Source organism: Schistocerca gregaria, chromosome 5 (genome assembly GCF_023897955.1).
Source record: "Schistocerca gregaria isolate iqSchGreg1 chromosome 5, iqSchGreg1.2, whole genome shotgun sequence".
In the NCBI taxonomy this organism is placed as follows: domain Eukaryota; kingdom Metazoa; phylum Arthropoda; class Insecta; order Orthoptera; family Acrididae; genus Schistocerca; species Schistocerca gregaria.
The window spans coordinates 241867167-241891718 of record NC_064924.1 but is presented as its reverse complement, the minus strand read 5'-3'; the positions used below and the strand labels follow the sequence as shown (position 1 = coordinate 241891718).

The following is a 24552-nucleotide window of genomic DNA, read 5'->3' as shown; positions in this document are numbered from 1 at the left end:
CATGTGCGAATCTGGCAGCTTGGGTGCACAAGAAAAAATTTTCTGGTTAGCATCTGGCTGTTTGTTTGCTATTGCTGATACAGCTAAGAACCACACTTCTAGCAGCCACAAGTAGGAGAAGGTACTGCTCGTATGTGACACTACTTCACATGTGCATAAGCCAGCAGGTAACTGCTCAAACGAACATAATGTAAACTGTTGTGACGTCACGCTCGTCGAAAGATGTTTTCTGTTACGAAATATTTTAATGGCAGCCATTTCATCAAACAGACAAACAAGAGTCCTACCATGACAAAGATACACAACAGGGAGAATATTACACCCATGAAGTATCTCAATGATGTGACAATCAGTCTTGAAAAGGGAAAGCTAATTTTTGCTTAGTATTTAAATATTTCACAGTAAACTGGACATCATGTTGGGGGACATATTGGGTTTGATGAACTATATACTAAATATGTTCTGGACAGGTGATTTTCTGTGGGATGGATGAAGGGAGTGAAGATTGGAAAGGAGAATAACTGCAGAACATAATAAAGCTGTTAGAATATTTTTGAAGAGACTCAGCATAACTGCAGATAAATCACATGTAAACTGTAGTGAAGGGTTAGCAAACATGATACAATACCTTTGGTTTTTGAATGTGAGGTGAATATAAATGTTGAAGTAAGTTAGAGGTTTTCTGTCTCCCTCACATGACTTTCCTATATCTATGCCACTCTTCCCAGTGCTCCCGTCTACATTACTGAGGACCATCATGTTATTTATTTACAATTGAAACCAAACAGCAATCAGCACCATTTACTTCAGGAATGAGATATTGTTTTGTGTAATGTGTCAATAACTTGTACAACATTATTTGCTGTGACAAAGTACACTACCTTACATTCTTTTATCCCCATTTGCAGTCTAGAAAATATCTTGAGGACATACCACATGGTATTCAATACATACACAAAATTTTATAGATACTAAAAGGCATATTTTTATGTACAAAAACACACAAATGTTCATGCTTTGCAACTGGACTTTTTGGGGGAGGCCTGTGTCTTAAATATATTGTGTTGATGTATGACAATAATAATAATAATAATAATAATAATAATAATAATAATAATAATGGACGCCCGGGAAAAGAATAGGCCTCCGGTATGTTCTGCCAGTTGTAAAAGGCGACAAAAAGAACAAACCACTAATAGGGCTAACCCCTCTTTTAGTGTGATTAGTTGGTTCAGGACAGAAGTTATGAAGCCTCGGACAAGCGCTGTCATGGTCGGGGACGATGCTTGAACCCTATGCCCGCCCACAATGGTAACGACACTGCTAGCCAACTGGAAAATGATTTAAATCCAAATAGAGGTGTTTTGCAGGACATACTTCCTGCAACCACCCTAGAAGGAAAACAAAGACAGAGGATGAGATGGTCAGATGAAGTTAATCGACACCTCATGTTCTGTTATTACCAAGCAACAAACCTAGGAACCAATACAACTGGATACAGATCACAAGTATACACAACATTTATTACCAGATACCCAGAATTAAAATTTTTAACAGAACAATGACTAGCTGATCAGATCCGTGTAATAATCAAAAATAACAGGATACCCCAGTCAGAATTAGAAAACATCAAACAACAAATACTGGAACAAAATAATGTGCAATCAGAAGAAGAAGAAAATACAGTAATGGACTCTCACATCCCAGAGCAAACAAACAAAGAACAACACGCATCAATTAAATAATCAGAGGAAAACGAAATCTTAAGACTGCCACTAGAACAAGTACCAATAGAACACGAAGTGACACACATGTTAGATATAGAAGAAAAATTTCAGCTGACATATATAGAATACAAAGACACAAATACAGACATTAGACCATTCTTGCATAGACCGCCAAATAACACACAAGTCGAAACAACAATAAAAACTATCAATACAATCATACACAACAAAATAAATGAAAATACAATTATGAAAGAGTTACAACTACTGGTTTATATAGGAGCACTCACTACACTAAATATACACACTAGGCAGGGATCAGAACCAACCAACACACAGGAGAAACCCACAAAACCAGCATGACAACACAGGCTACAGATCAGAATACAAAAACTGAGAAAAGACATTGGACAGCTAACACAATTTATAAGACATCAAATGTAAAAAAAAGGTGATACAGCAATTAGATGAAAAGAAGCAGAAATTACAAGCATTGGCCAAACGACTTAGAAGATACAAAAAAAGTGAAAATAGAAGGAAACAAAACCAAACATTCAACACAAACCAAAAGAAATTTTCCCAGACAATAGATACCACACACATTAAAATAGACAATCCACCAAACATAACAGACATGGAACACTTCTGGAGCAACATATGGTCAAACCTGGTACAACATAACAGGCATGCACGGTGGATAGAAGCAGAAACAGACACATACAAGATGATACCACAAATGCCTGAAGTGATAATTTTGCAACATGAAGTCACCAAAGCAATTAATTCTACTCACAATTGCAAAGCCCCTGGAAAAGATAAAATAGCAAATTTCTGGCTAAAGAAGTTCACCTCAACACATTCACATCTAACTAAATTATTTAACATTGTAAATAAAATTGAAAGAAACTTCCACATGGGAAAAATATATTAAAAATAAAGATTCCAAGACTTACCAAGCGGGAAAGCGCCGGTAGACAGGCACAATAAAATAACACACACACAAAATTACCAGCTTTCGCAACCGGCAGTTGCTTCGTCAGGAAAGAGGGAAGGAGAAGGAAAGATGAAAGGATGTGGGTTTTAAGGGAGAGGGTAAGGAACCATTCAAATCCCGGGAGCGGAAAGAGTTACCTTAGTGGGAAAAAAGGATAGGTATATACACGCACGCGCGCGCGCGCACATACACACACACACACACACACACACACACACACACACACACACACATATCCATCCATACATAGACAGACACAAGCAGACATATTTAAAGGCAAAGAGTTTGGGCAGAGATGTAAATTACATATTACTGAGTATAATTAGGCAGGATAAAATGTACTTTCTCTTTTTGTTTGTACAAGTAGTTTCACTTTGTATTCATCTTCCCTTTTTCCATAATCTACCATACATTTTATCCTGCTTAATTATACTCAAAAATACATAGTTTACATCTCTGCCCGAACTCTTTACCTTTAAATATGTCTGCTTGTGTCTGTATATGTATGGATGTGTGTGTGTGTGTGTGTGTGTGTGTGTGTGTGTGTGTGTGTGCGTGTGTGTGTGTGCGTGTGTGTGTGTGCGTGTGTGTGTGTGCGTGTGTGTGTGTGTGTGTGTGTGTGCTCTATCCTTTCTCCCCCCTAAGGTAAGTCTTTCCACTCCCGGGATTGGAATGGCTCCTTACCCTCTCCCTTAAAACCCACATCCTTTCATCTTTCCTTCTCCTTCCCTCTTTCCTGATGAAGCAACCGCCGGTTGCAAAAGCTCGTAATTTTGTGTGTGTGTTATTTTATTGTGTCTGTCTACAGGCGCTTTCCCGCTTGGTAAGTCTTGGAATCTTTGTTTTTAATATAAATTATTTAACAGTTACATTGCAGACCCATACACATTCCCTGATACACTTACACATGGAATAACTTATATGAAACCTAAAGATCAAGCAGACACAGCAAACCTAGCTAAATACCGCCCCATAACATGCCTACCAACAATATACAAAATATTAACTTCAGTCATTACACAGAAATTAATGACACATACAACACATAACAAAATTATAAATGAAAAACAAAAAGGCTGTTGCAAAGGAGCACGAGGATGTAAAGAGCAACTGATAATACATGCAGAGGTAACATATCAAGCTAAGACTAAACAAAGGTCGCTGCACTACGCTTACATTGATTACCGAAAAGCTTTTGATAGTGTACCCCACTCATGGTTACTACAAATATTGGAAATATACAATGTAGATCCTAAATTGATACAGTTCCTAAACATAGTAATGAAAAATTGGAAAATCACACTTAATACCCAAACAAATTCAAATAATATCATATCACAGCCAATACAGACTAAGTGTGGAATATACAAAGGCGACTTATTAAGTCCTTTCTGGTTCTGCCTTGCTCTGAACCCACTATCCAACATGTTAAATAATACAAATTATGGATACAATATTACTGGAACATACCCACACAAAATCACACGTTTGCTATACATGGATGATCTAAAACTACTAGCAGTAACAAATCAACAACTCAACCAATTACTAAAGATAACAGCAGTATTCAGCAATGATATAAATATGGCTTTTGGAACAGACAAAGGTAAGAAAAATAGCATAGTCAAAGGAAAACACACTAAACAAGAAGATTACATATTGGATAACCACAGTGACTGCACAGAAGCGATGGAAAAAACAGATGCCTATAAATATCTAGGATACAGACAAAAAATAGGAATAGATAATACAAATATTAAAGAAGAAGTAAAAGAAAAATATAGACAAAGACTAACAAAAATACTGAAAACAGAATTGACAGCAAGAAACAAAACAAAAGCTATAAATACTTATGCTGTACCAATTGACCTACTCATTTGGAATAGTGAAATGGAGTAACACAGACCTAGAAGCACTCAATACACTAATACGATCATAATTCCACAAATATAGAATACATCACATACATTCAGCAACAGAAAGATTCACATTAAGCAGAAAGGAAGGAGGAAGGGGATTTATCGACCAAAAAAAAAAAAAAAACCTACATTATGGACAGGTAGACAATTTAAGAAAATTCTTTCTAAAATGAGCAGAAACCAGCAAAATACACAAAGCAATCACTCATATAAATACATCGGCTACACCACTGCAATTTCATAACCACTTCTACAACCCTTTAGATCACATAACATCAACAGATACGAAGAAAGTAAATTGGAAAAAGAAAACACTACCTGGCAAGCACCTGTATGATCTAGCACAGTCACACATCGATCAAGACGCATCCAACACATGGCTAAGAAAAGGCAATATATACAGTGAGACGGAAGGATTCATGATTGCAATACAGGATCAAACAATAAACACCAGATATTACCGCAAGCATATTATTAAAGATCCCAGTACCGCAACAGATAAATGCAGCATTTGCAAACAACAAATAGAAACAGTAGATCACATCACAAGCGGATGTACAATACTAGCCAATACAGAATACCCCAGAATACATGACAATGTAACAAAAATAATACATCAACAGCTTGCCTTACAACAACACGTTCCCACATACAAGTATGCATGACAAAATGTACTGGAGAATGATGAATACAAATTATACTGGAACACAACCATTATAACAGATAAAACAACACCACATAACAAACCTGACATCATACTCACCAATAAAAAGAAGAAATTAACACAACTAATCGAAATATCCATACCCAATACAACAAATATTCAAAAGAAAACAGGAGAAAAAATTGAAAAATACATCCAACTGGCTGAGGAAGTCAAGGATATGTGGCATCACGATAAAGTTGACATTATATCAATTATACTATCTACAGGAGTCATACCACACAATATCCACCAGTACATCAATGCAATATAGCTACATCCAAACTTATATATTACAACTACAGAAATCCGTAATTATTGATACATGTTCAATTACCCGAAAGTTCCTAAATGCAATATAACATATACCGTACAGTTAAAAGGAAGTCACGCTTGATCAAGGTCCACGTCACTTTCTACTTTGACCAGACATAACGTCTGAGATAAGAAAGAAACAATAATAATAATTAATCAACCAACACACGAATCTTCTAGAAGGGAATAAATCTAGGTTTTGTTGTTGACAATGCAATATGAATTATAGCTGTAATCTGCTCATGAAGGTATATATAATTTAAACAGGCAAGGAGTATTCATTTTGAAACACGGTACATTATGTCGTCATGGTACACCATCGGATGTTGACGATTTTGGAATTCTACGAGTGTTACTGTAACTATTCTGAAAATGTCACAGCATTTAAAAATATGAGTTGACTAAGGAAAAGAAGAAGAAGAAGAACAATAATCAGTCACAGTCATCTGCCCGGTCAGATGTGGCCTGCCAAGACTTCCTCTCCTGTGCAAACCTCTTCCTCAATTGCTTATTGGATATATTTTGTCTTTCTCTGCAGTTTTTATCCTCTACAGTATCTTCTGGAAGTTATTCCCTGAGAACTGAAAACCTGTCCTGTCCTCTTGTCCCTTCTTTCAATATTTTGCAAATATTTCTGTCCTCACTGATTCTACAGAAAACTTCCTCATTTCTTATCTCAGCAGTCTATCTAATTTTAGGCATCCTTCTATAGCACTATATCTCAAACGCTTCGACTCTCTTCTTCTCATGTACTTTTCTCACAATCCACAATTCACTTCCATACTATGCTGTGCTCCAGATGTCTATTCTCAGAAATTTTTTTGTCAACTTATGGGTGATGTTTGATACTAGTAGACTCCTTTTGGCCACGAATGCCCTCTTTGCCTGTGCTAATCTGGTTTTTATGTACTCCTTGCTTCTTCATCAACTTTGTCGCCCCAATTTTGATGTAAATTTTATCACTAATCTCATTTCTTCTAGTCGTCATTACTTTCGTCTTTCTTTGATTTACTCCCAATCCAGTACTGTCCCATTTTCATAGAGGATAGCAATGTTTTGAGCAAATCTTGTTGTATATGTTCTTTAACCCCGAATTTTAATCCCAACACTGAACCTATCTTTTACTTCCATCATTACCTCTCCACTGTACAGACTGAACAGTAGGGGAGAAAGGTTGCAACCTTTTTTATATCCCTTCAATCTAAGCACTTTATCTTGGTCTTCTTATTGTTCCCTTCTGGTTCTGGAATATATTGTATATTACTTGTCTTTCCTTATAGTTTTCTCCTATTTTCCTCATACTTTCAACGATCTTGAACCATTTGCATTGCTGAGTGATTCTTACAGGTCAAGAAACCTATGAACATGTCTAGACTTTTTGTTAAAAGTCTTGCTTTCACCGTCAACTGCATCATCACTGCTGCCTGTGTGCTGTCTTTAACTTTACTAAAGCCAAACTGATCAGACCTGATCTGGGATGTATGAACTAACAAGGTCATTGTGCAACAGTTTCCACAGTTATTTGCCTTTGCTATCTCTGGTCTCATATATTCTATACACTTAACTTCGATAGTCATTTGACTCCCACCTCTTCCAATGGTTTCAGAAATTCTGGAAGGGTGTTATATATGCCTTCTGCCGTATTTGATCGCAACTCTTCTGAAGTTCTGTTAAACTTTTAACTGTTATAATGGATCACCTATGTCATCCATATCAACTCACAATTCTCCACCTATCACATCATCAGGTAGTATCTCCCCCTCATCAAGGCTTTCAACGCACTCTTGTACTTTTCCAGCTGTCCACACTTTCCCTTCTGCATTTAACAATGGAATTCCAATGGCACTCTTAATGTTGACTGCTTTAGTTTTAATTTCACTGAAGGTTGTTTTGACATTTTTCATATACTAAATCTGTTCTGAAGACCATTTCTCTTTCTATTTCTTCACATTTTCCTGCAGATATTTCACCTTGGCTTCCCAGAACTCCCTATGTATTTCATTCATCAGCAACTTATAAATTCCTGTCTTTCATGAACATTTCTGTACTTTTTTTTTGTCAACCAAATGTAGTATTCCTTCTGTTGCCCTAGCTTTCTTTGTAACTGCCTTTCTTGGCCCTATATTTGCATGTCAATCATTTGTGATAATCCCTTTTAGAGATGTCCAGTCCTTTTCAACGGAACTACCTACTGTAGTGTTCATTATAACAGTATCTACAGCCTTAAAGAATATAAACTGAAAATAACCATTCCTTAGTATTTCAGTATCCCACTTCTTTCCATGTTGATTATGACTGGTAATTTCCTCAAACTTCAAGCTACTCTTCATCATTACTAAATTGTGGTCTGATTTATATCCGCTCCTGGGTACACCTTACAACCCAATATCTAATTTCAGAATCTCTGTCTGGCCATGATGTAATCTAGTGCATATCTTTCAATGCTCCCATGCCATCACCAAATATACCTTCTCCTCTTGCAATTTCTGAACAGTGAATTCACTATTATCAGTTGAAGTTTACGGCAAAACTCTACTAGCCTTTCTCATCTCTCATTTCAACTACCAACCCCATACTCTCCAGAGGTCTGTCTTATATTCCTTCCCCTACAACCACATCCGAGTCACCCACGTGACACTTTTAATTTCTTTAGTGTTGGAGTCATATATTTTAATATTGTTCATTCCCCACACTCACTTTGCATATTGAATAAGAAGAGCACATGTTATGAGCTATTTGAAATGCACAAACTTTCCCTAACATCAAACCAATTTTTTAGTCACTGTCTTACTTACCAATATAAAAACATTTATTTTGCTGAAAACTGATAGGTAGCAAAGCCACAATGCAATGAGATTTTATGCTCTTCAAAGAATTTACAGAAACGTAAAGGAAGTGGGATTTATTATTTGGTTATCATCTTGAAAGTAACTTACCTGAACTGCCTCTCTCTTCATTCCCATAGCGAGGCATTTTTGATATCTACAATACTGGCACCTGTTACGTTGGCGTTTGTCTATTATGCAGTTTTTGTCTTCCCGACATGCATATGACAAGTCTTTTCTCACTGTGCGTTTAAAAAATCCTTTACAACCTTCACAGCTGTTAAATTTAAAGATAATATCAGTACACCAAAAAGATGGACAATGAATATGTGAAAGCAGTGCACTATAACACTCTTCATTTGTTACTATCACTGTTCTCTCTCAAGATATATTTTGAATACGAAAGACTGTACCTGTAAACACCATAATGCTTCCCGCTCGCTCTATCTCCACAAATAGAACAAAGGTGTTTGGAGCCACTGAGTGGATGATTTGGTGGATACTGTGAAGATGAACCTTTTGCCTGGTTGCTTGAGTTGTTCAACAGGCTACTGTGTCCAATTGTAAATGAACTGAAAGTAACAATGAAAAGATTAACCATCCATCAGAAAAGAACAAGAATGCTGTACAATGGAAAACAAAAATTCACCATAAACAGGAGACGGATGATGAGAAAATATATTATTATTCTTCACATATGGGCTCAATAGGACCATGCGAGTATAATCAATCAATGTCGCGTTTCATGGTTGGTCGTCCTTTGTGTCCAAATTTGTTTCATACTTTCAGAATGAAATCTCTCTCTTTCATCAGACCACAGTGTTACAGTCCGTTGTCTTATTTCCCTCCGACGAACCAATCAAATATTGTTTCCCTGAATGTTTTTTATCTACCTGAGTTACACCGGCTACTTTAAGATTCCCCTTAATCGCAGCGATCCATTTAATTGGCTAAGTTTTAGCCTTACTTCTGTTTTCATAGAATTCTATTTGTTTTGTCAATCTCATGGCTGCAACTCTCTTTAATGTGCCCATCAAATTTAAATCTTCTTTTCCTCATGTCATCGTGAATATCTGTGTATTCTCTTATTTCCTTACTGTTTCTCAGTCTATAATTTTCTCCATCAGTAATTTTGGCAGCCTAATATTTCCCTAATAATCTTCCTTTCTTTCAAGGTTCTTCAACATCCCTCTTTCTGTTTAAAATTAAAAGTTCCTACTCCATAAAGAAATTCAGGTTTTATTAAAGTGTCGTAATGCCTAAGTTTACTGAATTTAGAAAGTGATTTTTTTAATAAACATTTTGTGTTAAATCTGAATGCAGTTGCCAGTTTTTTATATTGAACTTTGTTTGCAGCTTTTTCCAGACCATTTTCTTGTATGGTTTCCCCATGTATTTAAACTGAGAAACCCTTTTTATTTTTCCACATTTCATTATAAAAAATTTTGGTGCTTGTTTGCTGCATGCCATATATTTCGTTTTTTCGGATATTTGTAGTCCTACTTTTTCCGCAACTTCAGGTGAGGCAATCTACTTTAATATTACTTCTACCCAACTTGATTTATTGATCTATATTTTGACTCGACTTCTGCTCTCGCCATTCTGCAATTACCTTTTCCAAAACACAGTCAAACAGTAATGGGGAGATCCATCTCCTTGCCTAACACCAGTCTTTATATCAAATGGTTCAGAAGTTCCTCCCATGAATTTAACTTTAGAGGTAGTGTCAGTTAACGTTTCCTTAACCAGTATTAAGAGTTTTATTATCTAGCCCTTGTGTTTCTTTAAAATTCGGAAAAGACATTCATGATCAACTGACTCATAGACCTTAAAATTCACAAATGTACATACAATTTTGTTACTAATATCCTTTGGTGCCTATGGATGAATTTTAAACTAAGAATTTGTTCCGGACAGCATCTGTCTGGTCTAAAGCCTGTTTGGTATTCACCAATTTTAGGTTCTAACTGTTCTTGGCTTCGATCAAGTAAACAATGCGAGAAAATTTTCAGCAGAGTGATCTCAAAAGTGTTATGGCCAGGTGATTTTAATAGTTCTGCAATTATACCATCTTCTCCGGATGCTTTGTTGTTTTTAAGTCTCTTAATTTGTTTAGTTATTTTGACTTTGTCAGATTCTTTAGAGTTAGGATTGTGTTATTAGTTTCTGTGGTTGGAATTAATCTGCTGGTTCTGGACAGTTTAATAGTTTTTCAAAGTAATTAGAAAGTGCCTTACAATTTTCCTGGTTGTTAAGAGCCAAACTGCCATTTTCATTTTTGAAGCAACTGCTTTTAAGGTTGGTAACCATTTGTTTTGTTTTGAATGTTTTATAAAAGTTTCTTGTATTGTTCTTCTGGAAATCTATTTAGATTTCTGCAAGCTGAGCATTTTCGTAGTTTCTTTTGTCTATTGGATTAATTTAGATATTTATTTTCTTACAGTTAACTTTTATTTGCATTAAACAATGGTCAGAATCAATATTAGCCCCTTTCCTAACTTGGACATTTAAATTATTATTTTTTTTTTTTTTGTAGTTAGGGCATGAAATTGCTACACATGATCAACTTGAAATTCTCCAATAAATGTATTGGGAGCCTGCCACGATTTTTTTTTAGATGGGTTCCTTTTAAAAGGGGTTGATATGATTTTAAGGTTAAAATTTTTGCACATTTCAACAAATCTTTGCCATTTATGTGCAGGAAATCTACGCAGTTTCCTTTTATTTTTTCTCTTTACAGAACTGAAATTAAAAAATTCATTTTAATATGGTTTCAGGGAATTTTCAAGATGCTGCTTTGTAATGTTTCATAAGCTTTCCTAAACTCTCCAGTTTTTTTTACATTTATCATCACTGACTGGCATAAGGGCTTTAATTACAAGTGTATGCATTATTTGCGCATTTACAATAAATTCTCATTAACCTATTATTTATGGGTTTTTACCTTCATTACTGAATTTAAAACATTTTTGGAGACTGTAAAAGCTACCCCCAGATATGGTGTATTATTAAGTATTCTTTTATCAGCTTTACTTTTAAAAATACGATAATTGCCGAAATCAATGGAGTTATTGTCCATCAATTCTGTTTCTCAAGAAACAGAAATCTGAATCTTCTGTTCTTTTAATGTATGTCCTAATTTTTGAAGTTTACTTGGTTGCAAACGAAATATTGATAAAAACACAAATAAAGCTCCACATGGTAGGGAGGAGCCGGGCATTCAGTTTACCAAAAAAGTGCACTTCTTTTTTTATGTCAGCACAGATATATTTAAAAATGGGCATCTGGAATGTGACGAGAGAGAGAGAGAGAGAGAGAGAGAGAGAGAGAGAGAGAGAGAGAGAGAGAGAGAGAGAGAGAGAGAGACTCTCTGCCAAATTTGCTTAGTTTGCATACTGAATGTGAAAGAACACTGATTAAACAAGTCATGGACAGCTGTCTACTTTGTGCAGTGATCTTCCAAATTCACAATCATCTCACAAAATCAGCACAGAGCTTCAAACTAACACTTTCTTTCTCCTCTCACAACTATGACTGCTGCTTAATTCTCAGATAACAAATATAATTAAAATACAACTAGCTACATAATCAATGATTGTGTAGTGAATGAATTATGATCTGCTCACTATATGTACAAAGGCAAAGGTCAGTTAATTTCCCCACACATTTTAATAAAAATGAAAGATTTTCAAACATTACAGTTTGCAGAAATAAGAATAATAGTAGCATCAGCAACAGCAGTAATAACAGTAGTACTGGTGAGTAGCAGTAGCAGCAGCAAAATATAAAACAAATACAATGACAAAGATGTTCATACATACCCTGGGCTGTTAGGTCCTCCAGTGGGACTAAAACTGCCAGAGCTAATTAGGCTAGCCGTATCTGGTTTCATATCCAATGGTGACTGTGGACCCATTGAGCTTATCGAAAGATTGTTCTCTAAGCTTATTCCTGGAACAAACATTGAACCTAATTACTTCAACAGAACTCATTCAATAATGAATGTTTGAAAAACAAGAAGTTATTACAAAATTATTTTTCTTTCATGGTGATCAGTAGAGAAAGAGATTAAAAGAAGCCAAGGAGGCATCAAGTAATCTATCTCGTCTTGCCTCCATTCCAAATACACATGGAATACAAGTCAATAACATACACGAATTTATTGTTTTTGTCTTTATAGAACAGTTCTTGACACGTAGCACCTATCTTTTATCTACCACCATCACAACACATTACTAAAAGAAACTGCTCAATAAATATATGAAAGTGCCTCATTGCTAGTTTTAGTTGAAGACTCTTAATGTTCCTTCCATTGCTTTTCTGAACAATCTTCTTTATAAATCTATTTTTATGCATCACACAAAAAATACATTTACACAAAATGTCACAGTAATCCCCCTGAAGGCATTAACAAAAAAATGGGGGTGGGGGTCAGTGGTTATTATAGATAAAAATTTCTGAATGTTACTGACACATAATAGTAGTGGCAATAATAATAATAATAATAATAATAATAATACGAAGCCTGAATCTTGGATGAAACATCTTCTGAAGACCATTTTCTAAATTTTGTAATAAGGTTTGGCGCACACACACACACAGGCCCATTTCATATCAAATAATAAGTTTTTTGCTTTTCAGTGACTAGCTGCTTGGGGTAGACTTAAAGCCACCATACAGAAACAGCTTTATGATTACACAGTTTGCAAGATTTACCGTGCAGACTGATGCACAACTCTACCAAAAAGTTTTAAGCAGAAAATATCCCTGAATAACTCGTCGACAATACACTGAAGAACAAAAAGAGGTAAATATATCATAGATGAAAGTCTGTCAGCTTCGACAAAATGGATAAAGGAAAAGATGCATGTAGTGAAACTTTGATTAATGTTCAAACAAATGTCAAACTGCATTCAGGCATGTGACTCAAACACCAAATCACTACTTTTTAAGGAAGATCTCTTCTAACTGGGTACCCATTGAAGTACAATTCACCCATGACTCTCAGGCTTCATCCAAAAGTGCTTCTGTTATTACAGTACTAAGTGCATAGTTAGAAACTATATGAGGACCAAACTACCTGACAAAAACTTATGGTGGCCTTGCAGAGAACCACTACAAGCAAAAAGACGTGGGTAGAGTCCTGGTGTGACAATTTTTTATCCTGTGCTGACACACTCATTAGTGTCACATTCACCAAATGATAAAAATAAAACTGATATTGAAGACTTCTTTTTTTTTTATTATTATTATTATTATTATTCACATTTGATTCTAGGTGGTGGCCAAAGTGAAATTTAACTACGCCAAAATACTTTTTTTTAGTAAATGTTGTTAGTTAAAAATGACAACTAGTTGCTCATGATAAAATCAATCATAAAGGTGAATAATAATAATAATAATAATAATAATAATAGGAGCACAGGTCATTTCCATAAAGTTTATAGCTCACATTTTTTTTCAACACCAAACTCAGCTTCAAGATAAAGAAGATAATAAGTTGAACATACCACATGCATACACAACAGAGCAGACAAGCAAAGAATGACAATATTTGTAAATATGCATCTCTCATTACAGCAGCACAATAGGAACCAACAAGCATAATATACATATATGCATTCAATTTTCAAACACTGACTTTAGCCATGACACATCAAAATAGTCTGCAGCAGTTTTAGCACAGTTATTGACATGAAAATATATTTCATAATTAAGTTAATATACGAACTTCAAAAACCAGCCAGTATAAATCACGAGATAAATCAAATACAAAAATCTACTGTGAACAATAGCCAGTTACATTTTTCATACAAAACCTAATTCAGCAAAATACTTTAAGGGGGTACGCACTGAAACAATAGGCACTATGTGTAGCTCAGTAACAGGCTTCACAGTATTATGAAAAAGGACAGATTGCTACTCACCATATATTTTGACATGTTCCACATCCACGAGGATCTCCTCAGCACAGATCTATGGAACGAAAAACTAATCTAATCTAAAGGAGATGCTGAGTCGTCATTTCTGTACGGGGAACAGCATTGTCATTGTTCCACCTAGCATTTTTCTGTAATAAGCTTCATATTGTGTGTGTGTGTGTGTGTGTGTGTGTGTGTGTGTGTGTGTATGCATAAATAATGGGCAGCGAGTGGGGAGGAGGACTTTGATAATCCATTTTGTCTGTGGAAAACTACACAACTCCAGGATACAATTTATACATAAAAGAAAGTAAACAAATCTCTGTATTTTACTGGAAATGAAAGAAATGGTTTCATTCTTTTTTCCACCAATGGATAACATTGTAAAAAAGGTTTTTACATTGGGTCTGACACACAATTTTTACCTGTAACACACTATACCCCAAGATTATTTGCTTGACGCTGAGCCATGTTAGCTGTTAGAACAGACTGAGGCTCGCTACTAAAATGATATGATATATGGTGATTATTTTGTGTTCGTTTATACGGCTGTTGCGGAATTGATCTGCTTTATCTTATATAAAATGAGCTTCTTCCTCACAGACTAGTCAACACTTATCCATCCAAAACGGTGGAGGGACTACTATTTGCCATTTAGCTACATATTTCTCGACAGCTGGTTTTCCGTATGTACAGAAGTAGATGTGTAAGCCATCAGCTGAATAATAGGAGAAAAGAATGAGGGAACGAACAACCGGGCCTCGTAACGGCGTACTATACTTGCCGCCTAAACTGCCTGTTTCAGTAGCTGCAGTATGAGACAACTGACTCTGACTCTAAGTTTCTTTGGTATACTTCTTCACAAAAAAATAAACTAAAATCCACGTCAACAACTAGTCATCGATCTCTATTCGGTCTGTAGCGGGCAGCAACACAAACAACATAGCTTGACTGTGTTTAACTGACTTCTATTTCCTATATTAATTGTGTACACGAATGTCTCCTGTAGCCTTCTAAAACATTTCACGCTTTGACCAGCGAATGCATTTCCAGGATATTTTGGACATTCGCTTTAATTGCATGTATTTAACAATATATTCACGACATTTTACGTCTCAGTGTATTACCCCGAAAAATTACTGCTCGGAGATCAGCTGCCGCCTACACACTGTGCGAGACTACTTCAGGAGACTCAATTCCTCAACAGTTGGCAAAACTGGCGGGTGACGAGCGTAGCCGGCAGCCAAGTGCGGGGTCAAGCAAAGCTTCCCGAGTCACGGTACGTCCCTGGCTCTTGGCTGCACCTTCCGGCACCCAGGCACAGTGGCCTTGGCTCAAGAATACGGACCAAGCGCGCTCACGCTACAGACAGCTGCCAAGGTCACGCTGTGCAGGCAAACCTTCCACAATGGAGCACTGCGTAAGTGCCCCTCGTCATCCGCCTGTGAGAAGCGGGCGCAAGTCAGGAAACCGCAACGACGATGTTATTATTATTATTATTATTATTATACAAACACTATATGCAACGGCATGGGAGCTCGCTGGAGAGATATGTGCAGGGAATTCGTAACTAGAAATAACGACAGATGATGTATGTACTGATAAACTTGTTGCAATTCGTAGTATTTGGTAGGATACGACAAGAGCACTTCCTAAACTCTGGAGGCTTTGAGGAAATGTTGCTGTCGACGAGCAGTTAGTAGCATTTAGTGATGGTTGTTGTTGTCCAGTAAAACAATATATCCCAAGTAAACCACCAAAATAGGGGGTGTGACAGCAACTCGTCATCCGCACTGAAAACTCAAACTTACACACAAAAGGAGAGCACAGTGGTACCAGAAAAAAAATCAGAGAATGAGTGTAATTGCTGCTGCCAGTTGAGAGGTTAGATTATCAAACGTGAGCAGCCATTTACGACATACAATATGGGACAGTTGCTCCTTAAAATGAAATTAACAATGTGGGGAACCATACGCAAAAATAAGCCACAGCTTCCAGAAAATAGGACTAACAACGAGGTTCACAGCTCTTCATTTTACTTCACAAATGATATTAATGTAGTCAATTATCTTCCTTAGAGAATGAAGATGTACTACTGAGCACACTCCACCATGATGAAATCAGTAATAGGGCTGATAAGAAGCCAAAAGTGATTTCCGATTACAATTCAACAAAAAGAGCAGTAGGCGCACTTGACTAGCTAACCGGTACAGTCGACCAAACAAAACTGTCGGCGTGGAAAACGATTGAGACCCACATCGGGAATTCTCGGTGCATACAGACACGCCACAAATTGCCCCATTATTGTCCAAGTTACGTTACACCAGTAACGTATACCAGCCAGATGCGCTTATACGCGACATTGGAAAATAAAAATTATACACGGAAATACAGGATTTTGACAGCGATCGCGAAATGCGTAATGATGTGGCCGGCAGTACTAGATGCGGTTCGAAGCAGGTGTTAGCATCGCCGTGCAAGTGATTCACGATCACTGGTTGTCATTCGGTAAATCAGATTTCGGTTCCTGCCATCTGGTCAATATTTTTTTGGCATATGGCCAATATTTTTTACGTCCCCGTCGTGGTATGTGCCAAAGGCCTTTCTGTGGTAGCATCTCTTGTCTTGAGTGCAAAACTCGTGCATATTATTTGTAGCCTTTGAGAGAACTGATATAGAACAAGCTAACAAAAACTATCACACAACTCTCAAAATTTTAAACAAAATTCAAGCAAATTATATTAAGGGCATTCGTTTTTTACGAGTGAGAAAAATATTATTTAAGGAGTATGTGATTTTTAGATCGGTCAGAATTCTATTAAAATTGTATCTTTTAAGAAGCTCGTATTTCAAATTGTGGAGAGATTAATCGAATAACTGTACAGTTCTTTGGTACTATTGAAACTGGTAATGCTGTTCACACGTAAGCGCCAAATTCAGTAGCAATCCTTTTGCTCTTTTATTCGGGAACAGTAAAAATCGGTATCACTCTCAATTTCGAAAACGATAGGTCCAAATTAAATTGCCAAAGAGAAAGTTTTGTCTGTAGGCATAAAACTGTTCACAGAATTAGCAGATAGACTTGGAAAGTAGATTCGTAGAAAAAACCCATTAAGATGAAATTGGGTAAGAGAATAAATGTTTAATGACCAGCTCATAAATTTTGGTCTCAATATAAAATTAATAATACGTTGGGAAAAAACAAATTCAACTATTCGGCGTAATGGGTCTAAATAACACAGCAAATTCTGTCATAAAATTTATTAAAATCCGAAAAAAGGCAGGTACGAATGATGATGAAGACACAACGACCTGCCCCCAGTCATCTAGGGGCAGGTGAAAATCACAGACGCCGCTGGGAATCGAAACCTGGGACCCCGTGCTCGGGAAGCGAGAACGCTACCGTGAGACCACAAGCTACGGACAATTATAATTTACTTCTCGAAAATATTCAAATTCTGATGTGAATTTTTTCAATTAACGCAACTGACACTATAATTACTGTAAATGATTTTGAATACAGAAAGAAGTTGCCCGTTGTGGAGGGGGGGGGGGAGTCTGGTGATGTGAGACAAATTCTATCTACAGTGAGTGCCCAGTTCTGTTGGGAAACATCTGATCATACGACTTCCTGGCAGATTAAAACTGTGCGCTGGACAGAGATTCGAGCACGGGACCTCTGCCTCTCCTGGGAAAGTGATCTTGGGTAGATCAGTCGGTGGAGCACTTGCCCGCGACAGCCAATGGTTCCGAGTTCGAGTCTTGGTCCGGCACACAGTTTTAAAATGCCATGAAGTTTCATTATTGGCGAACACTCCGCTGCAGAGTGAAAATTTCATTCTCTTATTATAACATAGTTCTCACAGCGCCTGGGGCGTAAAGCTGTGACCATTTCGGAGCTGGGCGATGACGAGAATCCTTGATTCTAAAAGAGGTGAATTTCAAGTTTTCTTTTCTTTTCTTTGAGTGTATGTGCTGCTGCAACAATAATCATACTATTATATTCTTCACAAAGTACTCTTTCATTCGATGTAATGAATTGTTCTTCAAAACGAGCAGCGTAACTATGAAGTTATATTTCTAGCGCAAGACGCTTATTCCTAAAATGAATTACCAAGGGTATTCTAATACGCGACGGTATCAACTGTTAGGACACGCTGTCACGTATTAGGACAACTTCAGGTGGCTACCTTAGTAGTTACATTCAGACTATATTTTTACCAAACTGTTTCACAAGTTTGTGAACTCTGTGAAGCCATCTTGTGGTGATTTTGATGGTCATAAGAGAAAATCATGTACACATTATCCCGTCATCACCCAATTCCTCGCATAAAATGCAGCCTTTTCATGTGGAATCCCGAAGAAATAGAAATCTGGCGGGCAAACAACCCAGGCCGAACAGTTACCTCAGTTTTGATTACGAGATTATTTGGAACGGCCTATTTGGGGGCAGTAACAATGGAAAATGCTATAAACGACGTCTGGAAAACGGGACACTTCCCCATGCAGCAAGCATACACTTAACGAGATGGTGATTTTGCTCAAAATGACTCAAATGGCTCTGAGCACGATGGGACTTAACATCTGAGGTCATCAGTCCCTTAGAACGTAGAACTACTCAAACCAAACTAATCTACGGACATCACACACATCCTTGCCCGAGGCAGGATTCGAACCTGCGACCGTAGTGGTCGCGCAGTTCCAGACTGAAGCGCCTAGAACCGCTAGGCCACACCGGCCGGCAGTGATTTTGCAAGACACCAGAATTTTGAAATACAACATCCAAACAAAGGAGTAAATGTGAGTCCAAATGGTATCCGGTCAGCTCACAAAATCAGCTAGTCATATCAAGAGCCACCGGCTCACGTAAAATCAACACGTTGAGTATATAATGCTCTACAGGAAACGTTCAAAACAATTCAAAGAGAAGAAAGCTTCAGCGGTATCAAAGGAGGGAGAAGTGAAAGTTTTATTCTTGAAAAAGAAAGAGAAAAACATAAGACACACACACTCTTCCAGTCATTCGGAGCCTGATACGAATTTGATTGAGGAAAATGTTTCAGACGTGCAATCGGAAGAAGACGACGAAGAAGAAGAAGAAGAAGAAGAAGAAACTGAACGCATATTCTGCTGCGGTCTTTTCTCTGAAGACTAATACAGAGAAAAGGGCACAATTCATGGAATGTTATCTTTGGGCTCCCAAAGAATGCTAACTCGAAGAGGGAATTTTGTATGCCCTGGGTGGACTTCTTTTGCGCAATAAACGCAGGAATGGTTAGAGAGGGAGTAAAAAGAGAATATTATTATTATTACCTGTTCTTATATTGATCGATATTGTTTTCTTTCACTGTTCCATATTAGGACATTTTTATTTCGATTCAAATTACCTCGGTTGTGTTATTTCGTTCAAATTTATACGTGCTTAGAGTTAAGTAGAACAAATTCAATAAATACAACTTAAAGTACAATGACTTCAAGCTGATGTCAACTTAACAATCATACAGTTATTAAATGTCGCGATAAAAACTTGAGTAACGAGGAACCAAGAAAGTTTCACAACATATACCGGGCAGCATGAGGTTCATCTTGCCATTGGCATCAATTGCATGTCTCCGCCAATAACGCCTGCAGGCTGTCAGTCTCTGGTGATGGCCGGTATCGGCCAGTCTTAAGTTCATGTTACGCTTCATTTTGGCCCACAAAATTTTCAGTAGGATTAAATATCGGCGCTCGAACAGGCTAGTCGATCAGGCTGACGCCAGCGTGTTGCGAAAACAATTGCTGAACGATTCGACTCGTATGAACCGATGAGTGGTCCTGCTGGGTCTGGATCACTTCCAAGGGACGGCGCATTCTAACATTCGGCACCAATAGAATGTTTCATGAAGTACACATGTTGTTGTTGTTGTTGTTGTTGTCTTCAGTCCTGAGACTGGTTTGATGCAGCTCTCCATGCTACTCTATCCTGTGCAAGCTGCTTCATAGTACCTACTGCAACCTACATCCTTCTGAATCTGCTTAGTGTACTCATCTCTCGGTCTCCCTCTACGATTTTTACCCTCCACGCTGCCCTCCAATGCTAAATTTGTGATCCCTTGATGCCTCAAAACATGTCCTACCAACCGATCCCTTCTTCTAGTCAAGTTGTGCCACAAACTTCTCTTCTCTCCAATTCTATTCAATACCTCTTCATTAGTTATGTGATCTACCCAACTAATTTTCAGCACACTTCTGTAGCACCACATTTCGAAAGCTTCTATTCTCTTCCTGCTTAAACTATTTATCGTCCACGTTTCACTTCCATACATGGCTACATTCCACACAAATACTTTCAGAAACGACTTCCTGGCACTTAAATCTTCACTCGGTGTTAACAAATTTCTCTTCTTCATAAATGCTTTTCGTGCCATTACCAGTCTACAATTTATATCCTCTCTACTTCGACCATCATCAGTTATTTTGCTCCCCAAATAGCAAAACTCATTTACTACTTTAAGTGTTTCATTACCTAATCTAATTCCTAGAGCTTTACCTGGTTTAATTCGACTACATTCCATTATCCTCGTTTTGCTTTTGTTAATGTTCATCTTATATCCTCCTTTCAAGACACTGTCCATTCCGTTCAACTGCTCTTCCAAGTCCTTTGCCGTCTCTGACAGAATTACAATGTCATCGGCGAACCTCAAAGTTTTTACTTCGTCTCCATGAATTTTAATACCTACTCCAAATTTTTCTTTTGTTTCCTTTACTGCTTGCTCAATATACAGATTGAATAACATCGGGGAGAGACTACAACCCTGTCTCACTCCCTTCCCAACCACTGCTTCCCTTTCATGCCCCTCGACTCTTATTACTGCCATCTGGTTTCTGTACAAATTATAAATAGCCTTTCGCTCCCTGTATTTTACCCCTGCCACCTTTAGAATTTGAAAAAGAGTATTCCAGTCAACATTGTCAAAAGCTTTCTCTGAGTCTACAAATGCTAGAAACGTAGGTTTGCCTTTTCTTAATCTTTCTTCTAAGATAAGTCGTAAGGTCAGTATTGCCTCACGTGTTCCAACATTTCGACGGAATCCAAACTGATCCTCCCCGAGGTCTGCATCTACCAGTTTTTCCATTCGTCTGTAAAGAATTCGCGTTAGTATTTTGCAGCCGTGGCTTATTAAACTGATAGTTCGGTAATTTTCACATCTGTCAGCACCTGCTTTCTTTGGGATTGGAATTATTATATTCTTCTTGAAGTCTGAGGGTATTTCGCCTGTCTCATACATCTTGCTCACCAGCTGGTAGAGTTTTCTCAGGACTGGTTGTCCCAAGGCCGTCAGTAGTTCTAATGGAATGTTGTCTACTCCGGGGGCCTTGTTTCGACTCAGGTCTTTCAATGCTCTGTCAAACTCTTCACGCAGTATCGTATCTCCCATTTCGTCTTCATCTACATCCTCTTCCATTTCCATAATATTGTCCTCAAGTACGTTGTCCTTGTATAGACCCTCCATATACTCCTTCCACCTTTCTGCTTTCCCTTCTTTGCTTAGAACTGGGTTTCCATCTGAGCTTTTGATATTCATGCAAGTGGTTCTCTTTTCTCCAAAGGTTTCTTTAATTTTCATGTAGGCAGTATCTATCATACCCCTAGTGAGATAAGCCTATACATCCTTAAATTTGTCCTCTAGCCATCCCTGTTTAGCCATTTTGCACTTCCTGTCGATCTCATTTTTGAGACGTTTGTATTCCTTTTTGCCTGCTTCATTTACTGCATTTTTATATTTTCTCCTTTCATCAATTAAATTCAATATTTCTTCTGTTACCCAAGGATTTCTAGCAGCCCTCGTCTTTGTACCTACTTTATCCTCTGCTGCCTTCACTACTACATCCCTCAGAGCTACCCATTCTTCTTCTACTGTATTTCTTTCCCCCATTCCTGTCAATTGGTCCCTTATGCTCTCCCTGAAACTCTGTACAACCTCTGGTTCTTTCAGTTTATCCAGGTCCCATCTCCTTAATTTTCCACATTTTTGCAGTTTCTTCAGTTTTAATCTACAGGTCATAACCAATAGATTGTGGTCAGAGTCCACATCTGCCCCTGGAAATGTCTTACAACTTAAAACCTGGTTCCTAAATCTCTGTCTTACCATTATATAATCTATCTGATACCTTTTAGTATCTCCAGGGTTCTTCCACGTATACAACCTTCTTTCATGATTCTTAAACCAAGTGTTAGCTATGATTAAGTTGTGCTCTGTGCAAAATTCTACTAGGCGGCTTCCTCTTTCATTTCTTAGCCCCAATCCATATTCACCTACTATGTTTCCTTCTCTCCCTTTTCCTACACTCGAATTCCAGTCACCCATTACTATTAAATTTTCGTCTCCCTTCACTATCTGAATAATTTCTTTTATTTCATCGTACATTTCGTCAATTTCTTCATCATCTGCAGAGCTAGTTGGCATATAAACTTGTACTACTGTAGTAGATGTGGGCTTCGTATCTATCTTGGCCACAATAATGCGTTCACTATGCTGTTTGTAGTAGCTTACCCGCATTCCTATTTTCCTATTCATTATTAAACCTACTCCTGCATTACCCCTATTTGATTTTGTGTTTATAACCCTGTAGTCACCTGACCAGAAGTCTTGTTCCTCCTGCCACCGAACTTCACTAATTCCCACTATATCTAACTTTAACCTATCCATTTCCCTTTTTAAATTTTCTAACCTACCTGCCCGATTAAGGGATCTGACATTCCACGCTCCGATCCGTAGAACGCCAGTTTTCTTTCTCCTGATAACGACATCCTCCTGAGTAGTCCCCGCCCGGAGATCCGAATGGGGGACTATTTTACCTCCGGAATATTTTACCCAAGAGGATGCCATCATCATTTAATCATACAGTAAAGCTGCATGTCCTCGGGAAAAATTACGGCTGTAGTTTCCCCTTGCTTTCAGCCGTTCGCAGTACCAGCACAGCAAGGCCGTTTTAGTTAATGTTGCAAGGCCAGATCAGTCAATCATCCAGACTGTTGCCCCTGCAACTACTGAAAAGGCTGCTGCCCCTTTTCAGGAACCACACGTTTGTCTGGCCTCTCAACAGATACCCCTCCGTTGTGGTTGCACCTACGGTACGGCCATCTGTATCGCTGAGGTACGCAAGCCTCCCCACCAACGGCAAGGTCCATGGTTCATGGGGTGGGGTGGGGTGGGGGGGGAAGTACACATAAGATCATAAATTCGACGAAGTATCCCTGCCCCACTTAATGACATTCGCCCCCAGCTCGAGACTGTTATGCAGCCCACCTGGGAATATTGCTTCACATACTGTGGGTCGTGCCGTGACCCGTAGACCATCAAAGACCTTCATTTACTGAGCATTCATCAGAAAATATGACGTTGTGCCAATCACAGCCTCATTTAATTCTGCGAAGGCAAGCCTATAAAGCTTGTGATCGGAGAGGGCCTCTTTACAAGCAGCCCTATGAGGCGTTTGTGAATGGTTTTGTTCATCAGCGGAAATTTGTCTCATTCTTGAGACAAATTAAACGTGGTCGTTCCGTACAGGTTGTCTTGCTGAGATGTCAACACCTCTCCTAAACCCGACGCTCGGAAGCCACTGCTTTATCCACTTCTGGGCACAGCGAGGTCGAACGCCGCACTGGGTGCCGCTTCACGCCATACTGGACGAATGCCAGGGTGCTATCTCTCGTGGCCCGCGTATGCTGAGGCGCCCTGGCAATAAATGTCTGTTGAAGTCCCATGCCCGTCAGTGGCGCAGTGTATTATCATGCTCGACACACCTCGGTTATATTCGTATTACGCTTGCAATACATCAACAAGCAATACAGTGTAAAGAAGATGTCGAGGGAATGCGAATCCTAATTACTTCAGTGGAATTCCAGAGCGTCAAACCCTTCCATGTGGCTACCACGTAACTACTGAGATTTGCTCCTATTTGTTCATTTAAGGTAGAAGCATTTCGGCGTTTCAGATAAAAGTGCTACAATGTTTTATATATAAAACAATGTGCGTATACGCAGTGACAGAAAATCAAAATGGTTTGTATGTAAAATCGTTGGAATAACAAGGGAATAAATACACTGCTAAAAGAGACTCATAGTTGACTGCCACTGACGAATAGTTGGATAGGAGAAAAAA

The 24552-nt window shown here is 38.0% G+C and overlaps 1 protein-coding gene across 7 annotated transcripts in view; it reads right to left on the bottom strand.

Moving 5' to 3' along the window:
- Positions 1-24552, bottom strand: part of LOC126272034 (retinoic acid receptor RXR) — a 139526-nt gene that overhangs the window by 22248 nt on the left and 92726 nt on the right. For 6 of the 7 annotated variants that reach the window (XM_049974544.1, XM_049974546.1, XM_049974539.1 and 3 more), the window contains 3 exons: positions 12305-12434; positions 8897-9055; positions 8595-8760 (listed from right to left, as the gene is read on the bottom strand). In XM_049974544.1, the coding sequence (XP_049830501.1) occupies positions 8595-8760; positions 8897-9055; positions 12305-12434 (455 nt within the window). Of the gene's footprint in view, positions 1-8594; positions 8761-8896; positions 9056-12304; positions 12435-14410; positions 14609-24552 lie in introns of those variants that run through there. The other variant, XM_049974545.1, reaches the window with a different exon arrangement.